Genomic DNA, 19369 nt, shown 5'->3' with positions numbered 1-19369 from the left:
CTGTTCCCAGTGGTATCATCATCCCCAGATGAACAACACATAGCACATAGATGGGGAAGGAGAAGCAAGAAGTTTGGTTAATTACCAGGAATCAACAGTGGACTTTTATCAGTTGTTTGTTTGGTTTAAATTTAATCTCTGCTTTCTGTCCCAGCTATACACATACATTATACTACACTCTGTGCTTGTGTCCCATGAACCAAAAAAGGCTCGCTGCATAATGGTTCTGCAGCCCAAGGAATAGTTTCAACTACTTGCAGGTTGTTCCAGGCAGCTACTGCCTGCCACAGGATCATGGGTGACAAACAGCAGCAGCAAAAAGCCCAAGTACCATTCCCTTTCTACAGAAAGGAGTACCACTGCTCTGGGAAAAAATTAAGTTTCACTGGCAAGACTGATTCAAACTTACATCCCTCTCTTCCCCTAATCTGGAAAAAGTAAGTACATTTTTATTTTGAATCTTAACTAAAAGACACTGCTCAATTTCGTATTCTGAGTACTAAATTTATGTTTTATTATAGCCAAACTTTGTGGGGGGAAAAAAAATTATTCATGAACTGACACGGTGTTTATGAACCAACTGTAAGTTTGAAGTCCAGGTATTCCAGATAGCATCAATAAGGTCATGGAACTCCCACCAAGAAACATGGTATTAATGAATTAAAATACTTCCATCTGTTTCAAAAGCAGCTTGCAAGATGGGTATCATAATGACTAGACACACAACCCTGTAACCAATCTGGCAAAATAACCTTTAAGCAATTTTATTAGAAGCAGTCCTTACAATAGAATGTCTTCCCCACAGCTTAAATATTAAGGCATTTTTTAGTTAAAGCTGTTATGGTTTTATTAATATTTTGTAAGTTCAGCTAACCATTTAATTCATCCAAAATGCTCAACACAGATTTATTCAGAAAATTATGCTTCAAAACAATCTTTAGCTTGGTCATAGCTCCACTTCAGTCTACTAAACAGATTTTCCGTCCCTTTCCTCCTTCCTTGCACCTGGTCTTACAAACAGAAGACAGAACAAACCTCTCCACCTTGGCCATGTTCCACCATCCCTCTGACGAAGGTAGGTACCATGAGAAAAGCTAGAGTACCATTCAATTTATGGGATCAAAGAGAAGACAGATAAGGAAACGTCTGGACAGGATGAGCTCAGCTAGACATGAGTTTGACCTCGTGAATGCTAGTGGTCCTGTAAGAGCAGGCAGAATTGTTACAGTACTGCTGACAGCTACTGAAATCAAACCTAAAGCCCACAATATTTCACAAGTTACTACAAAATAACTCAATCCAAAAAGTATTTTACCTGCTTCCATAGGTCCCAAGCCTCTTCAAGACAAGCTGTCAACAAAACCTGCAAACATCTACTGGCATATGAATGACTTTATTTATTACTATTTATGTAACTACTATGCCCTACACTTATATTTCTTACAACCCCACCCCAAGACATGCCTTGAGCAGTTTATGAATTTATGTAGACACAAGTGACAGATATGAAGAACTGTGGACTGGACCTGCTAATCTTTCTTACTATTCCAAGTGTAACATTGCCATCATGTACTTATTTTTATACACAACACAAATAAGATTTACCACAAGCCCTTTAGTCAATTCTACACGCTTAGAAGTTTACCCGATCTCTCACAACATATATCAGGATTTTCTTTCCATATGTTGCATAAAAAGCCTCGTTAGTGTTCACTGGAATGCATGTGTCTGATAGCTATTCTCGCCAACTTTTAAGTATGCTTAAAAAGCAAGGTAAGAAAGAGGTGGTTCCTACTCTTCTATTTTAATGTGTTTTACAAACAACCTGAAAAGCACCATTTTGAAGGAAGTATTAAGAATTATCTTTATTTGAAGTAGTTAAAGCAGTAGACCACCTTCTACTAAATCAAGGAGCTACTACTATTTAAAGTTCATTTAACTGAAGAAGTATCAGTAAGGAGCACTGCAAAGTCTGACAGGACTGCAGGGCTTGGGTTTTTTTGTTTGTTCATTTGTTCGGGGTTTTTTTTTTTTTTTTTATCCAGCTTCTAAGGAAAAAGGCGACATCTCTCTTCTCATTTATGAAGTATAGACTTCATGATGACTATAGCAGTTTCCAACGTGTTTCCTCAAATCAGGAAATAACCTGATGTTTTGGCAGGCTCTCTCAGAGAGACAGTATTTCATTTATTCCCTTTCTCACTGATGGCCTTAAGCCAGGTCAGTCATCTGCTCTTAGCTATGAGACAACATATATCAGCAGTACTGTATGGCATTCATGGCATCGATCTTATTTGTCTCCAACTGCACTATCACACTGGATTACCCTGCTGTGGCATTCAATTTTGGCTAAGAAGAAAATGTCATTTATCCCTTCCAAATTGGTTTCACAGAGAAAAACCTTCTCCCTTCTCCAACAGTGACCTCAAAATAACTTCTGCAGGGCACGGGAAGGTCAAAATGGGGAAATAAAGTTAAACTGTTTCCATTCTTGTCCATATGCCTTCAGGGAGCCTCTGAAAATTTCCTTTATTCATGCTTCTTGCTTGGCTTAATCAGCAAACAAGTTAACCAGCACAGTTTCAGTCTTTAGAAAGCAAACTGTTAGGGACATATTACGTACAATTTCCTTGGTTCTGCTTTGTAGCTTACACGCATGGTATTCTGAAAGACACATAACTGAGGACCAGATTAATCCCTTCTAAACAGGTTTTGAATCTGAAGGAACATGTTGAGAAGAGCTATGTCCTGTTTCTCTGATGGGACTATATACAAATGCTGGGGAGCAATGCCCAGTGTAAGGTGTAGAACAGATGAGAACTGCAAGTGGAAATGCATCACTTTGCATAACATTTTTGCAGCTTTACAAAAAGGTTACTGATGGTAATAGAGGAAAATGGTACCCAAAAAATGGTTAAATATCCAACAACAATAAACAGACTTAAGACTGAAAACCTGATCATGGTCTTCTAAGTCAAAGGTATATTGTGAATTAATGTTTGTTATATGAGGCTCACTGCTGTTTAAGACTGAAGAATATTGATTGATATATATTACCCATTCATAATAGGTGTATAGTTCTCCATAACACATAAAGATGGTCTTCTCCAGAAGTTCATGATCATTTTATTTAGAAAAAAACGTCAATTTTAAGAAGTATTCTTTTCCTAGAAGTGGAAAAAGGAATATGTGCTGCACACAAAGGAAGAGGGAGATAGGTAACAGCAGCATTGACCAGATGTATTTAGTAACTAGATATTTGCCATAGTAGATCCTAGAAACAATTATGCTATGCATATTATCACCTTCCCGTCACTTCAAAGACACTAATGCTTGCTCTGTCACCTTTTAAGAGCTCAGCAGCAGTGAGATATAAAACAGAGTAAGTTGGCAGCAGTATCATGGTCTACTAGGCATGTTCATTAGCAGTTAATTAAAAACTAGACATCTGCCATAAGAAATGTGCTCAAAAAAGGATGAGTAACAGATCTGTCTTACTACCAATTATTATCATTACTTGCAGAGCAACAGCTGTGTCCACTTTCAGAGGGAAGTGGGAAGGTAGAGAAGACTGCAATGATGCATACATAAGTGACTGCACTGAGATAACTAGCTATAGCAGTGATTTTAAAATCATCAGTAGGTCACCCACCATTTTGTCGCAAAACCAGAAGATCTTCATATTTGCAAAAGGACCAAACGAATGTCAAATTCAACTTACTGTACTTCCAGATGTAGGTTTTCTTGCCTTAGTTTTTTTTTCCCAGCATTCCTCTAATCAGGCCACAAATGCCCCAAAATCAACACATGAAAAAAAAAACTTGCTTTGCTGAGCAAGCATCTCCTAACAATTTCTGAAGCAGTACAGTTTTTCACCTTGAGCATCCTAGGCAGTTTCCAGCTATAAAGAACTCTTTAACAGGGACTTAAAATTTGTGATTAACTTTGAATCTCTGCCAGAGACAGAATAAATCTTTGTGAAACAGATTTCCTGTACATAAAACAACGGCACACCTCCTTTAGGCTCCTTACCAAGATTGAGCATGAGCTCCTACAATCCCTACTTCCCACCTTAAAGTAGCTCTGCTGAGGTCACAAACACCTATGGCTTACTTAAAAGTGTAGTTTTTAACTCCTAGCAGTAAACAGATAGATAGAATATTCTTCTGGTCTTCAACAGATGCGTGATGTGCTATTCAGTATCTGTTGAAAAGCACCAAATTAAGAGTTCAGATGTGTCTGTACATGAACAGCAAAAAAAAGGTTATACCTGGTCCCAAAGCACAATAGATGACTTCTCTCATGCCTTTCTAAACAAATGCCTGAGAGCAGAAAAAGTTCTCAGAAACCTTTTCAGCACTAGCACCAGTGTTACTGTCAAGAGATTCCCCCAAGCTCCATCGAGGTGTTGTGAAAGAAAATCTGGCAACCACAAGTCATTTAGAGACCTGACATTTGAAGAGAATGATTTCATGTTAACTTCTGTAAAACTAAGAAATATGATTTTGGTAAACTCAAGCAGGCAGAAAGTCATGAGAGAATTACTGTGTTCAATTTCATTGTCATATCCTCTCTTTCCCAAAGGGAAATCAGGGTTTTTTTATTTTCTTATTTCATTAGCAGAAGGGAGAGCCTGCATGAAGTACCTATGATCAATGAACATACAAGGGCTAGCCCTATACCACCTAGCCAGCCAAGCAATAACCTTCTCCCTCACTGTTTAGAAATACTTACAGAACCAACATTGCAAATGTAACCCTCCAAAAAAAAAAAGGAAAAAACTCAAAATTATGCTCCTGTCGGATCCAGTCTTCTTCCTCATTCTAAAATAACCCAAAACCCTGCACACACCACCCACACTACTAACATGCAAAACTAGCAGGAGTAAACTTATTCAGACAGTTTAAGCCATTAATTAAAACTCATATATAAGTTTCTGTAGGCATTTTCAAGAGTATTTCAGTTACCCAGAAGAACTCGCTACAGGATGACAACCAACCACCCTTAACTACATATCCACATTCTTCTACAATGACTTGACTACACCAGTGGGCATGGGAAGAGCTACAGGCATCATCTACTTAGACTTCTAGAAAGCTTTTAATACAGTCCTTAACAGCATTCTTGCCACACAACTGGGAAGAGATGGGATTGATGGATGGATTCTTAGACAGTTGAGGAAGTGTCTGGATGACTACATCCAAAGAACCGATGAGACTCAGTCCAAAGAGTCAAAAGCTCAATTTCCCTGTGGAAACCAGTAACTATTTGTGTCCCTCAAGAGTCCATAATGAGACCAACTCTACTCAATATCTTCATCAGTAGAATCACCCAGAACATACAGCTAATAGCATTAAGTGCACCCTCAGCAAGTTTGTAGATGACACCAAACTGAGTAATGCAGTTTGAGAGAAGGGGTGGCACCCAGATGGACTTTTATAGGTCTGAAGAGCAGGACCTTCATTATGTTCTTGTGAAATTCATTAAGTTCAACAAGGCAAAGTGCAAGATTCTGCACCTGGGTCTGGCCAATCCCCAGTATCCCCCTTGACTGGAGGATGAATGGACTGAGAGCAGCCCTGTGTTCACTTTCTGTAAAAAGACTTGGGAGTACTGGTGGATAAAAATTTGGACATGCAAAAGCAATGCGCACTTGCAACACAGAAAGCCAATCATGTCCTGGCTGCACCCAAAGAAGTATGGCCAGCAGGCTGAGAGAGACTATCATCCTCCTCTGCTTCACTGTCTTGAAACCCAACCCAGATCACTGCATCCAGTTCTGGGGTCCACAGTGCAAGAAAGACACAGACCTGTCACAGCAGGTCCAGAGAAGGTCTGCAAAAGTGATCAGAGGGATGGGGCACCTCTCCTACAAAGAAAGTCTGAGACAGCCAGAGTTGTTCAGTCTGGAGAAAGGCTCCAGGCAGACCTTAATGCAGCCTTTCAGTATACAAAGTGGGCCTATAAAAGAGATAGAGACTTTTTGTCAGAGCCTGTAGTGACAAGACACGGGGAAACGGCTTTAAACTGAAAGAGGTCAGGTTTAGACCGGAGATAAGAAATTATTTACAGTGCAGATGGTGAGTCCTGATATACACCAAGTTGAGTATCAGCCAGCAATATGCCCTTGTGGTAAAACAGGTGAATGGCAACCTGGACTGCGTTAGGAGAAGCGTTGCCTGCAGGCCGAGAGAGGTGATCCTTCCCCTCAGCACTGCTAAGGCCATACCTGAATTAGTGTCCTGTTCTGGGCTCTTCAGAGAGACATGGACATACTGGACAGCATCCAGTGATGGGCACAGAGATGGCTAAACAGTCCCAGTTCTCTCAGCCTGTCCTCGTATGCAAGGTCTCTTAATCAACTTTGTGGCCCATCACTGGATGGCCCAACAGCAGGGCAAGAGGTAATGGGCAGACTGAAACATAGGAGGCTTGTCCTAAAACTCAGAAAGCACTTTCTTCCTGCAATGGTGACAGAGTACTGGCACAGGTTGCCCAGAGAGAGAGGTGGTAGTCTCCCTGACTAAAGACAGTCAAAAGCCATAGAGACATGGTCCTATACAACTGGCTCTAAATGGTCCAACTTGAGCAGGGGAATGGACCAGATGACCTCCAGGGGTCCCTTTTAGGCATTCTGTGATTCTGCAATTGTTATTGCTTACTGTTTTCCTCCCATTTAAACATGTTTTAGAAAAATGAGAGTCAGCTGCTACAATCAGGGCTTCATTTTCTTCCCAGTTCCTTTGAAACAAATGTTTATTTTGTTTCATTTTGTTTCCTTACTTCCTCTTCTTCTAAATGTTCAGATTTTATTCTGACAGATAGGAAACTACACTATACCACAGTAAATAAACTTGAAAGTACACACCACTGAATCTCTAGCCACTAGGCAGAAAATGGAGCCTTTGTAGTTTTGTAGAAGTTATTTGAAAACTATCTATTATGAGAAAAAGCCACAGTGGCCTGGGCACGGAAAGTGAATGCCCTCAGAAACAATGAAATAGTGTCTTCAGTAAACCTGTTCCATCTATAAAGCATGTAAAATGACATTGTACTACAGAGATTTAAGTCCACAGAAGGACAGTAATGGCAAAACCTATCCTAAGCAATATACTTCACATATATAAAATCTGTGTGGCAGCAGCATGATTAAAGGCCCAACTGTCTCATAGGAAAAAAATCGCATTTCTTTTTCATGCTTTATTACAGAAGATGCAGAGTACAGTGTATTTAGGTCTATTTATTTTCCACTCCACAAACAACAAACAAAACAACACACCAAAACAAGCTTTTTACTGTGTACAGAACTGATGCCAAAGCAAGTATCAAAGTCAGAAAGAAGATGAAAAAGTTAACTTTGTTCTTTGATATTATTTTCTATGTGGTGATCTGCTTCAAACTAATGTTAAATTTTTGAACAGAAGGCTCTTCAAAGTTTTCCACAGCTCCCGTTTCCACTTGTTCAAACAACTCAGACCATACTAGTAAGTCTCAATTGCACATCAACTTTTTCAAAGCAGATAAGGGGTTGCATAAATAGCATCACAAACCAGAAGACCAATGCAATAGTGGGATAACGGCAGCTTCCCCCACCAACACACTCCCCAAGCAGTCCTTTTGTCACAAATTGACATAATCTCTAAGGTAAGTGAAATGAGGCTGTGAAATTGTACTTTCACTGCTCTGCTGATACAGTGATTGTAAGAACACTAAGAAACTAAGCCCTTTTGCCACCTTATCTACTAAAAAAAATAATCAGATGCAAGACCCTTAGCTTGTCCAAAGCACTCCATGAAGCTACTGCAAACCAACATGAAGTTTACAGTTCTCAAGTAGTCTTTTCTGTTTTCCTTTCTTAACTTCTGTTTTTCCTGCTCTCTTAATTCCTTCCTCCCTGTATTATCTTCTTTTCAGAATTCCCTTTGAGTCCTCTGCTACGGGACCCTCCTTTAGGAATCAAGTCTTGTCTCTTTGTTCTTCAGAAAACTCAAAATAGGAAAAACAATGTTGATTTCAACTGGCTTACGAAGATTAAAAAGACCACGTTATGCTCCAGTGCTCTCATTACAGTTTTACACTGATGCATGCATGTTTTACTATAAATTTAATTTCTTCTACAAATCCATGCTACACGTTTGGCAGAGCATACTAAACCTGGCCAGCTCCAGAGTCAGTCCTTTTTCTTTTTTTCTGCTAACATTAGAGAGTAAACCGCATTATTTAGTCTTACTAAAGTAAGGCACACTAAGGTAAACACAAGCTTAATTCCTTATCTACTTCCTTTGTGAGGCTAATAGTTCTATATATAAAGAGAGAAAATAAAAACTAGTTGCAGTCATGAAGCTGCCACACTAACTTCTCTGAAACAAAAATGTATATATATTTATTGGTTGGTGATGTAGCTTGAGAGAAAATCTGATTCCAGAGAAAGGTTACAACACAGGCAGAGAGTACAGATTCTAATATGGGGCTAACAAACCACTGGTGTGCACGATTCACCTCCAAAGAACCCACAGAGTCAACAAGCGTCAAAGCAGTTACACCAAAGCCTTCATCTACCTAGCAACACTCTAAATTTCACTCTGCATTACTACAACAGGAAATTTTTTAATAGCTCCTTAAAATCATTATATAAGACATAAATGCTAAATATATTCTTCAGGTTGTATTTTAGAATATATTCTGTATTTCATGAGGATATTTAAATGATTTTTTTTTTCAACATGAGAAAGGCTTGGGTTGTTACCAGTTTGAACTACATAGCCAGTACCAGCCTACCTACTAGTAGACACAGTACTTTTGCTGAATCACAAGATCTCATCTTAAAGTTTTAATATTTTAGTTAGCTTTACACCTATAGAATTGAGAAACAGGTCTGCTATGCTCCCCAGTATAACACAAGTAGCAAACAAAAATAATTTCCAAGAGCAGCCTATTAATCATTGATTAGTTCTCACATCACTGTCTTACACCAGTCACAGACTTCAGACAGCACTCTCTCTTCCTCAGCAATATGCTTAGCAACAACTCTAATCTTTGCTGTGCCTTTCTGTCTCACTTTAAACAGCTAGGTTTCTCTCACCCTTTCTTCTAGCACTTTGCGGGGCAAGCCCAAGCCCCAGAATGAGAAAGATAAAGAGATAATTACACTTCAGGAGTCTTTAGAAAGATCACTCTTGTAAACTGTAATGACAGATGTGGGTGATCCCACCCAAATGATTTGCGATTGCACCCAGTGAACAAGCACATCCACTATTTTTTCTGCTAAAGGGATCAGCAATTAACTACTTAACAAAAGTTTAGTGATAAGTGTTAAATGGCAAGATTTTTAACACCCCATTGACATAGAGGTAGTAACTACATCGTACTGCCAGCATGACTAGTACTTTCACAACAGTAGATCTGAGCTAGCAGCTTAGCTACACTGTGGAGACTTCAGATCATCCCATGCTGGCAGAGCCCTGCAGTGAGGATGCCGGATATTGCCAGCAGATGGAAGTCTTCCAGTTCAGTGACATCTTCTCCCCAAGGTGCGTTAGCACTCCACCAGTGTAGCTGCATCCACATAAGACCTTTTGCCAAAGGGAAAAAAAAATTTCTTCCCTCCTCCACACTTTTAGGCACTGTAAGTTAACCTAAATCTTAACAGCTTGTACTAAGTGCAGACACACTGAAGCATGACTACTACTTGTATAAGCAGCTACGTAGGCAACACAACAAACAGTCCACATACTAAAGCCGTTTTGCTAGTGTAATCTAACAATTATATACACACATATAACATTTTATGTATCATATACACAATTGTATATTTTTACATTTTAATATATTGTATCATTAATATATTGCTATACACTACATACATGATACCCACGTATAATATTCAGTATATATTACACGTATATTGATTGCTTATATTAAGATGAAAATATTTAAGTTGTTCTCTATGTCTGTATATACAGCTTTTTCATTGACAGCCATTCTTCTAAAAATGTATATTGCAGAGCTGGCTTAAGAACAGTTCCTGTCTCAAACAGTTTCTAATAGAAAAAGGAAATAAAAACAAGCCAAAAGTTCTAAAGGCCCTTGTTTTAATGATGTTTGGGTTTGCTCTTTTTTTTTCCCCTTAAGTAATGTTAGTTTTGTTTTGGGGTAGTTTTCATTGGGGTTTCTTGGAGGGGATGGGGTGAGGCTGGAGGTGGGTTTCTTGGGGTGTTTTTTGGGTGTGGATTGCTTCATTCTTACTCAAGCACTGAAGGTCACATCCCGTTTTTATCTGAGCTTACTGACTCTTTACTTACTCCAATTCCCCCACTTGTCTAGCTTCAAGTATGAATGCAAAGGAGGTATTTGTAAGAGAGAAGGTAAGCTTATCTTTTCAGATTGCCTATTTTTACTTCCTTGATAACTTAAGGGAAACATGTATAATACTCACAAGAACTATCTTCAAATATGGAAAGCTTCTCTGCCTGCATATGCTTTAATCAAGAGAGGTACTTTTAATCACTTTCCTCTGGGATTAAATAACCTACCCTTCTGTGCCAGTGACTTCATATATATATATATATATATATATGTATCAACACCTCTCTGCCTCAACCAGATTCAAAAGTAAACCTATTCCTAAACCCGTTTTGTCTTTCTGACAGCCCTTCCATGTTTTCTTTACTAAAGCTCACTGAATACACTTCCTGTAAATTCTCGCCTTGAACTGTAATATTGAAGCACTGTGACTCGTTTAATCCTTTCCATTCCACTGAAATTATTCCTTCCAAACCTGTCTGTTTAACAGAACCACCTGGAGCCAAGTTCACAAAAATAAGGAATTATCCCTGCTAGCATATCAATCTCCACATTTCCCATGAACTTCTCTGGTCTTCTGTTTACACATATACAGGTTTTTCTAATCTTAGCAGCATCCCCTGCACCTCTCTCCTGCTGCAAAGCAGACCAATTTACAAGCTCTACACCCTTCAACACGTACATTCCCTATCCCCACCATCTGCTCAGTGGACAATAATCTAGCAAGTAGTACCAACTCACTGTTGGTACCTCACACAGTCATCTCATCAGAATCTACCTTCCCTCTGCATTCTCAGCTGCAGCTGCGTATCTTCTATGTAACCACGTTTTTCCCCAACCATCTCCCTTTCACTCCTTTCCTGAAAGCTGTTTAGCTTCACAGATTTGTAACTATATATTTGGTCTCACCTTTGACTTACCTTAGACATTAGGTGGTTCCCCATCTAGATCTAACAATTTTTTGTTTTTGAACAACATCCAAGATGCAGCATTTTCAATCCACCCACATATGAAACTTTGCAAGATAAGAGAGGTCTGGGCTGCTACTCAATTACATTTGACTTTTGGATGCAATTTTCCCCTCTCCAGAATGACTGAAGAGTCACTCATGAGAGAATTTTGTTTTCCAGGAAATGTCTCATTTAGACACTGCTCTCTATATTGTTTCTCTGAGGTTCTCTGTTTCCCCACCGGTACATAGTATGTACAAAGGGGATGGGAGGATGTCAAGTGGAAAACAATTATGGTTAATACTACCTATTCATTCACATTTTACACGCCTTCTTTTCAGGTTTCCTGTTTTGAATAGGACAAACTACCAAAAACATCAATAACACTTTCTTGTTTTTCCTCAAAACTTAGTGACACAAACAACAAAAATCTGACCATTGTTCAGGAACTAGTATTCTGACAATACCAACTGTCATGCTGACAAATGCCTTCTTCCTTCGCTATTTTAAACTTAGTTTACAACTTTGAAGCTTTTTTATTCCAAATCATCTACTGTGAAGAATCCTAGTATGTAATTAAGGTTTCTGTGTATTTTAAAAAAGGCAAAATATGAAGAATAACCCAGGATGTTGCCACACAGAGTTCCTATTGTCAGAGCTAAGTAATTCAGACTTGGGGTTAGCAAGTTAACGTTAAAAGGGAGGATAGTTTTGTGCTTACTACATCTCATTTTATTTAATTTGAAAAGAACTGGGCAATTTTCCCTCTCTCAGCACATAATGCAGATCATGACTGAGGAGATCTAAAATAATGTTACAGCTGCTTAGCTTTTCCCTTGCACTAAGTTTTGCATTCATTTCTCCTCTAGTCTGTATTTCTATTTTATAATGAAACATACAGCCAAGTTATTTATAGGCTAAGGATTAACTGCACTCATAAGAACAAACCCTCAAGAGGTTAACCTCATCCTCTTAAACTTCACACACTACAATCCCAGAGACAGCTGGCGACCACAGCCGAGAGAGAAAAAAATAATCCCACATCTTGCTAATCCTTTAACCAATCACCTCATGCAACAGTGGAGAGGCCTCTCCAAGGCCTACAACTCAATCTGTCTCAAGAGTACTGTCAATCCAAAAGATACATATTTCACAGAACCATTAGCAACATGCCTCAAAAGGCAAAATAAGTTAGCTGGCTACCCAGTGGTACACCAAAATCATGCATCTAAAATGCAGTACTAAAAAAGATCCAGTTTGCTGCTTGTATTCCCCATTCAAATATTTGCATATTCTACCCATAAACCCGCCTAGTTTATTAATTTGAAAGCACATCTAACAAATTTTGCATTGTTTACATCTAGATAGACCAATTTAGCTGTCCCTTATACTTCCTACCACAAACTTTGAGCACCTTTGATTTTCCAGCCGAATTATCTCAAAAAATGCCACAAATAAACAAACTAAAACCACAAAAAAAAACACAAAAAAAAAAACACAAAACCCAACAACTTTAAGTTAAACCATAATCATCTACCTAATTTTTATCATATCATAATTTGGATTCTCCCTTAACCCCACATATCGATACTGCCTGCAGCTGTAGCAGTATCAGGGAATTAAGAAGTGCACTCATCTCTTAAAGCTTTCTGGTTTGTTTGTTCTTTATCTAGAAAAATTGCTACTCATTCAACTTCAGTATAAAAATGGTCATAAAATAAAAATAAAAATAAAAAAGCCAGGAGGTTGTTTAGCCACACTGCTAAGCCCACGGTTGGAAGTTAAAGCCTCCAAAAACATGCAGCAAAAGTATAACGCTATGACTGGTAATAACCAAGTACCATCCACAGTTCTTTCCTAAAGTAAGAACTTTTACTCAACACAGAGGATTACCGCTGCTCACAAGCTCACCGAGTCCAACTATATTATTTTTTCATTTTTTAATGTGTCAATTCATTCTCTTTTGTACATCCTTAATATACACGAATTCCAAACTTGCTTTTGACTTTGTAGGTAAACTGTGTGAAAGAAATCTCAGTCCCATGAGACTACAGAGTTCCTGTCTTCAGTCTGCCATCTAATAGGCTTCCACCTTTTCAACTATAAATAACAAAATTTAAAAAAACACACTGTTATATACTTATATATACTATCTTGATATGTAAAGTATGAAATAAATATAGTAAAAAAATCATCTTGTATTTCAGAAAGTTTTTCCCACTAATTAAAGTCTTTGTTCCCTTCCAGCAGCAACAGGAATTGCTGTAACACAGGAAAGCCAACTGGGAATCTTTTGAACCCAATGGCCCATAAAGAGAGAAAGGAAGGAATGGATAAAAGTCAAACTCTGACAAAAATGAAGATTTTATCCAGTCAAGAGAAAATACAAAAGTGAGTATCAGCTATGAAAATTAAACTTTCTTGCCATCTCAAAACTTATTGTACGTAAGTATTCTCAGTAGTATGCTGTCAGAAGCTGCCTGATTGCATCTCTTACTGTCGGCCCAGCCTGTTTGCATTCTGAAAAGAAGTTTTATGATCTTTCATGGCCATAATAGATGTCTAAACTATTTTTTTCTTATCTGAAAGACTCTGCACTTTACCAGCATGGCCCTTCCATTGTTCTTTACACTAAGTCAGATCCCTGAACAATACTGACAGCTGCTAGCAAACTGGGGTGTGCTCACTCTCAGTGCAGCTGCCGCTTGTAGGAACAGACAGGCTTCTGATGTGTCCTCCCTTCTGAGAGAGGGCTTGACACACTGTGTGCTCAGTGCAAGGAAGCAAAGGTCCACCGAATTGTCAACCCAATTTTATGTTATTCAAGTTTTCTAGGATGCACACCATCCCTTTAAAAAAAAATCAAGCATATGTCGGAGCATGAAACTTACTGTGCAGCACAAGGTAATTACTGATTACGTAAGACTGTAAAAGATCACTGGGACATATATCTAATTTTAGCATGCATCTTTTTTTTAGCATGCATGCATATACACAGGCAAATTCTGTGCACAAGGTATTAAATTCCTAATTTGTAGTTTGGAATTTGTACAGCAGCATTCAGAAGTCTTTCAGAAGACACAGAAAAGTAGGAAAGTATCTCTTCTAATGAACCTCAAGTATCTGAAAAACAGAAAAGGTGGAGACATAGAAGCCTGCTCCCAAAGACCTTCCCACTTCCCCTCCTCTACCCCCCCCTCAAAAAAAAAAAATCTTAATTGCATGTGGTACTTGTAGATCCTATCGCTTTTAGAAGCCTGTATCTTGCAGACTATAAAACGGGGTACGTGACATGCTCGAGATGATAAAATCTGGTTTGGCTAACTTGCACTAAGTCCAGCATGAATGTTTTAGATCTATTTTAATACGTATTTCTTTTTACTGCATAAAATATTCTTTAAAACTAGTTCATTAAAAAGGTTTTTCTTTCAATTTTTCATCCTAAAGAATTATTTAAAAAAAAAGGCAAGAAAGTACATTTCTCTAATCTTTGCTCATCAAATACCACAAACATATGTGTTGTATTTCAAAGATCAAATCAGGTATTTATACAGTAATTCATTACACAAACAAAGCATAGAGGAGATTGTGACAAATACAGATGTAATTGTGTGGGTTTCTAAGATGTGATTAGCAAATCAACTGAGTAACAGTCAAAAATTTGATACAATGGGGAAAAACAGCACATATTTAAAGGGCGGGGGTTATGTTTATGCAAAACTAATCTGTCAAGTGTAATAAAGCAGCTTGAATAAAATTTAAGATGGAAATCCACTGAATCTCCCCATTTCAGGAAGGAAAAGCTATTAAAAGGAAATGAAGGTCACCCTCCCAGTTTATTTCACCTAATTGACTGCCAATAGCTTACCACAGGCAAACCAACTGCAGATCTGCAATTGAGAAACTGATGAAAGGAGCATTTTCAAGCTGAGGCTCATTCTTTTAATCCTTCCTCACTCCCCCCCTTTTTTTTTTCTATCTCCAGTTGGGATGTAATTTTAAGCACAGATGGATTAACTGGTTCCATTGTCTGTAGACGTCATTGGACTATGGCACTGTTAATCCATACAGCAGCATGTCTAATTACCATTACAAAGTGTCTGAGGGAACTACAAAGACCAGCAGGGCATCTTCTCACAAGCAATTAACATAAACTGATAAATGAGTAATTTGAATCCGATCAAGGCTCTAACATATGAATAAAATCAGAAAGCACAGGTTCTTGTTTCGACTACTTCTTTCACTTCGTCTGGAAGGGCAGAAAACATGAGAAATATTCTAGACTTAGTGGTAGGGGAAATGAACTCATACAGTGGAATGAACGTATGGTTTGAAATTCCTTAATACAAACCAAATGACTTGTGATTGACAACCAGTCACAAGCAAGTAGTAGCATATTTAGAAGCACATACATGGTGAAAGGCTATTAGAACACCGTGTCAAGACAATCAATACGAGTTCAAAAGCAAGTGAAGTTTCTTTTCAGTAGCTTGCTAATTTAAAATTCATGAAAGATTCACAAGAAATAAAGAAGAATGAATAGTTGTACAGGCTCCAAGAACTCAAGTGTCACAAAAAGCATGAGGCAAAGGTAACTAGATCAACTGACACACAATACCTACAAATAAACAAGCAATTCTCCTAATTGTTATGTTTCTTGCAGAAGAAGTTTTGTTATGCTCAGCACTGCTGTACAGAACAACAAAGTAAGCTGTTAACTTTATTCCTGCTAAAAGCTGTGTGCAGCAAGGCAAACACTTCAGCAACACTGAGATATCAAAATATCACGCTTATTTTAAAAACAGAAAAGCAATAAGATATGAAAGCAAGTTATACACACTGTAGGAGGTAGACCTGGAAGGCCACGTACCCCGATGATGGCATTCAGCTCAGCCATGGTCACTTGTTTGGCACGTTCTACAGCTTGGGCCACTTGTTGCTGATGCTATTAAAAAAAGAAGGGGCATGGGGAGGAATCTGTGTTAAGGTATTGTCCACATCAAATCAAACCAAGATAAGAAACACCTGAATAACTGCAGAAACTCAAGCTACCTACTGCAAGACATCTTGCACAGGTAAAATGCAACAGTGCCCCCTTTCTCACCTGTTCGAAATTAAACAACAGCCCTGAAGGCAACCAGCTCACCTCTTTCCAGATGCCACTTCAATATTAATTTTCTGGCAAACAAATGATCACTTTCTAATTGAGATGACAGGACACTAATGTCAACTTCACACTAGTGTCGGTTTTGACACTTAAACATTCTGTGGCCATATAGCAAAACCTACTGAAATTACAAACAGGGAAAAAAAGTGCTGAACTAAACAAGAATTACAAATACTCTTCCTAAACTCCAGAATTTGAAAAGCCATAACCAAAATAATAGGCTTCAAAATTTAACAGCAGCTGCTCACAATACACTACAATTGCAGTCATTCAGCCCAGATGCAGGTTTGCAACCTTAAACAGTATTTTGCATCTGAACTAACTACACACCTTTACAACTGAGATCTGATACAAATTATGTCAACAAGATAAGCATGCTTATTTCACTAGCTTCACATTTGACAACTGAATATCAAATAACTAATCACCATGATTAGAAACTAAAGCATCTTGTTGCACTGGTAATATTTTACAGACTCCCACTCTCCCCAGGAAATGAATGAGGCTGAGCCATTGTCACTAGTTTGAACTCAAGATTTGCTAGACCAAATTAGCAGGGGGTTTGCACACTTCAGCTATAACAGATGTTCCTTACACTTGTATATTGTGATAAAATTAACATCTTAAAACTAGCTAATTTGCAAATAGAAAAGCAACCTAATTGCACTTTAACAGCTGAACAGTTTTACTTACTTCCTGAGACAAAAATGGGATGACTTGTGCACAAATTGTATTCAATCTCTTGGCGATTTCTGTCTATAGAGGAAAAGTATTTTGATTAAAACTGTGGTTCAGGTTTTTTGACAAACATTAACTAGTGTACAAGATTATATTAAGTTCACACAGTGAAGAAAGTAACAGAAAATCCACATCTTCATTCTACTGCAAATATAAGTTAATATATAAGACCATATGAGGAGAGAGACTTAGTAAGCTACTGTAGGACATCTGCCATGTCTAAAGCACCTAATCCGTATACACATTTATGCACAAATCTGGTCCTTGTATATTGGTCATTAAAAAATAAAGCATTTTTAAAATCCATTAAGTCCAAGATAAAGCCTTTTAAAATGTAGATTTGTTATTGCTCAAATTATCAAGTAGCATAACATGAAGATGACAGGCATGGAAGAAAAATGTTTCTGTCACAATCGATTTTATCTGCCTATTAGAAGCTAAAATTATTTTTGCTGACAGAAACAGACCATCATGAGTACAAAAGAAGTACCAAAACAGAAGCAAAGCAGAATGGAGACAAAAGATACAGACTTCTAAAACATTCATATTGAGAAAGAATTAAAATAATGCAGACAAGAAAGTATCAGATCAGAAAACGCTATAGTCAATAATAGTGAATTAGTGAAACCATGAGTAACAGGAAAACTGTAAGGCTAGGAGCCAGCAGAGAACAGAACAATCCTCCACTGAAACAAGCAGAGAAGACAGCAGGTCAAAGTGTTTGAGTCCCACTTTTTGACAGCCTTATCTCCCACTTTTGGCCTGTAAATTTGAACACAAGATTTCTGGAGGGGAATGGGGATCTTCTCTCATTACTCAGTCTTACCGGTGCTTACAGCTTTTCAGGCCTATACATCTGTCTCCTATTTAAAACAACCACTATAACTAACCCTTAAGGTACCTGCACAACTCCTACATTTTTTCTTAAAAACTTCTGCAGTCTCTGTAGCACAGTTACACAAAATCAAAATTAGCATCTACATGTGAACACAGCCTATGTACAAAACACTCTGAAGAGCTCTTGTCAGTCTGTTATATCATTAACCCATATAGGTATTTCCTGGGGTTTCTGTTTTAAGACAAGAAACAACAGATCCCTGCTGAGACTTGTTAGACCTTCCATGAAATGACATGTACAAACGTGAGCAAAGAAAAACTTTTTTCAAAGTCAGATGAAAGCACTGCTAACTTGTCAGACAAATCCTGCATTCCCATCATCCTGAGGTTTTCAGGAAGACACCGTGATGTGCTGATCCTTACACATCAGTCAAGCAGTAATCAGGATACACCCTCCACTTGGTATGTTTCAGCAAACAGGTGATTTGGGATCTAAATACAACTGGCAAGCTTTAAGACCTCTTTCCCCACCTCTGACAGACACAAGAAAATGCTGAATAGCACTGAAGTATGTAAAACACTATGCCTCTGACATAACCTGAAGTATTCCACCTAACCAAAATCTGACACATCCATTCAAAAGTTTTGCAGAGACAAGAGTCTCCAAAGTAGTTCTGGGATGTATTCACCCTAGGACAGAATGGTTCTGCTTAAGTAAGGGCAATGAAGTGACAGTTGCTTTACAACAAACCTTGTTCCCCTGGGACACGGGGAACAGATCCCTATTCTCAGCCGTATTTCACAAGGTACCACAGCAGTTCCTGTTTTGTCTGGACCACGACCACAAAATATCCATCATCCTGTGCACAGATAGCCTTTATTACTGGTACTACACACCTACCAGCAAATGCAATTAAAGGAAGTTACTAGCTTAACTATTATCAGTTACCAGACTTAACTATTACCAATTCTGTTGGTGCTTTCAGTGTTTGTTAACAAGCAGAGGGGAAAAAAATAAAACAAAAACCACATTAAAAAAAAACAAAACACAAAACCACTACACAAATACACACACACACACACACTTCCACCCCTGAACTCCTCCACCCCAACTGTGAGAACTTACTTACTGAAGGGCATTTTTTCACATGTTTAGTATGTCTCCCCAGAAAGCAAGGTATGTTAGCTACAGAAAGGAAGTCTGTTACATAGCAATCTATCTGGCTGATGTTTAGCTAAAATGTTCGAGGTCCAAGAAGTTAATTGCCCTAGACCAACGGGATTACCTTCAAGACAGAAGCCAGGATGAATCATAGCAGCTGATAAGAGGGGAAAGAAGATTAAAGTACAAAACACAAATTGGCTTCTGCTGAAA

General features: G+C 38.3%; 1 protein-coding gene across 5 annotated transcripts in view; it reads right to left on the bottom strand.

Moving 5' to 3' along the window:
* Positions 1-19369, bottom strand: part of TLE1 (TLE family member 1, transcriptional corepressor) — a 73122-nt gene that overhangs the window by 34211 nt on the left and 19542 nt on the right. For 2 of the 5 annotated variants that reach the window (XM_057396506.1, XM_057396508.1), the window contains exons 5-6: positions 17113-17175; positions 16093-16197 (exon numbers count right to left, since the gene is read on the bottom strand). In XM_057396506.1, coding sequence (XP_057252489.1) covers positions 16093-16197; positions 17113-17175 — 168 coding nt within the window. Of the gene's footprint in view, positions 1-1035; positions 1502-16092; positions 16198-17112; positions 17176-19369 lie in introns of those variants that run through there. The other 3 variants (XM_057396507.1, XM_057396510.1, XM_057396511.1) reach the window with 2 other exon arrangements.

Source organism: Pezoporus wallicus, unplaced genomic scaffold (assembly GCF_028554395.1).
Source record: "Pezoporus wallicus isolate ANWC-B61680 ecotype Strahan unplaced genomic scaffold, APGP_CSIRO_Pwel_v1 contig_2776, whole genome shotgun sequence".
In the NCBI taxonomy this organism is placed as follows: Eukaryota; Metazoa; Chordata; class Aves; order Psittaciformes; family Psittacidae; genus Pezoporus; species Pezoporus wallicus.
Note: the sequence above shows the minus strand (reverse complement) of the source record. Positions and strands in the feature narration are given on the sequence as shown.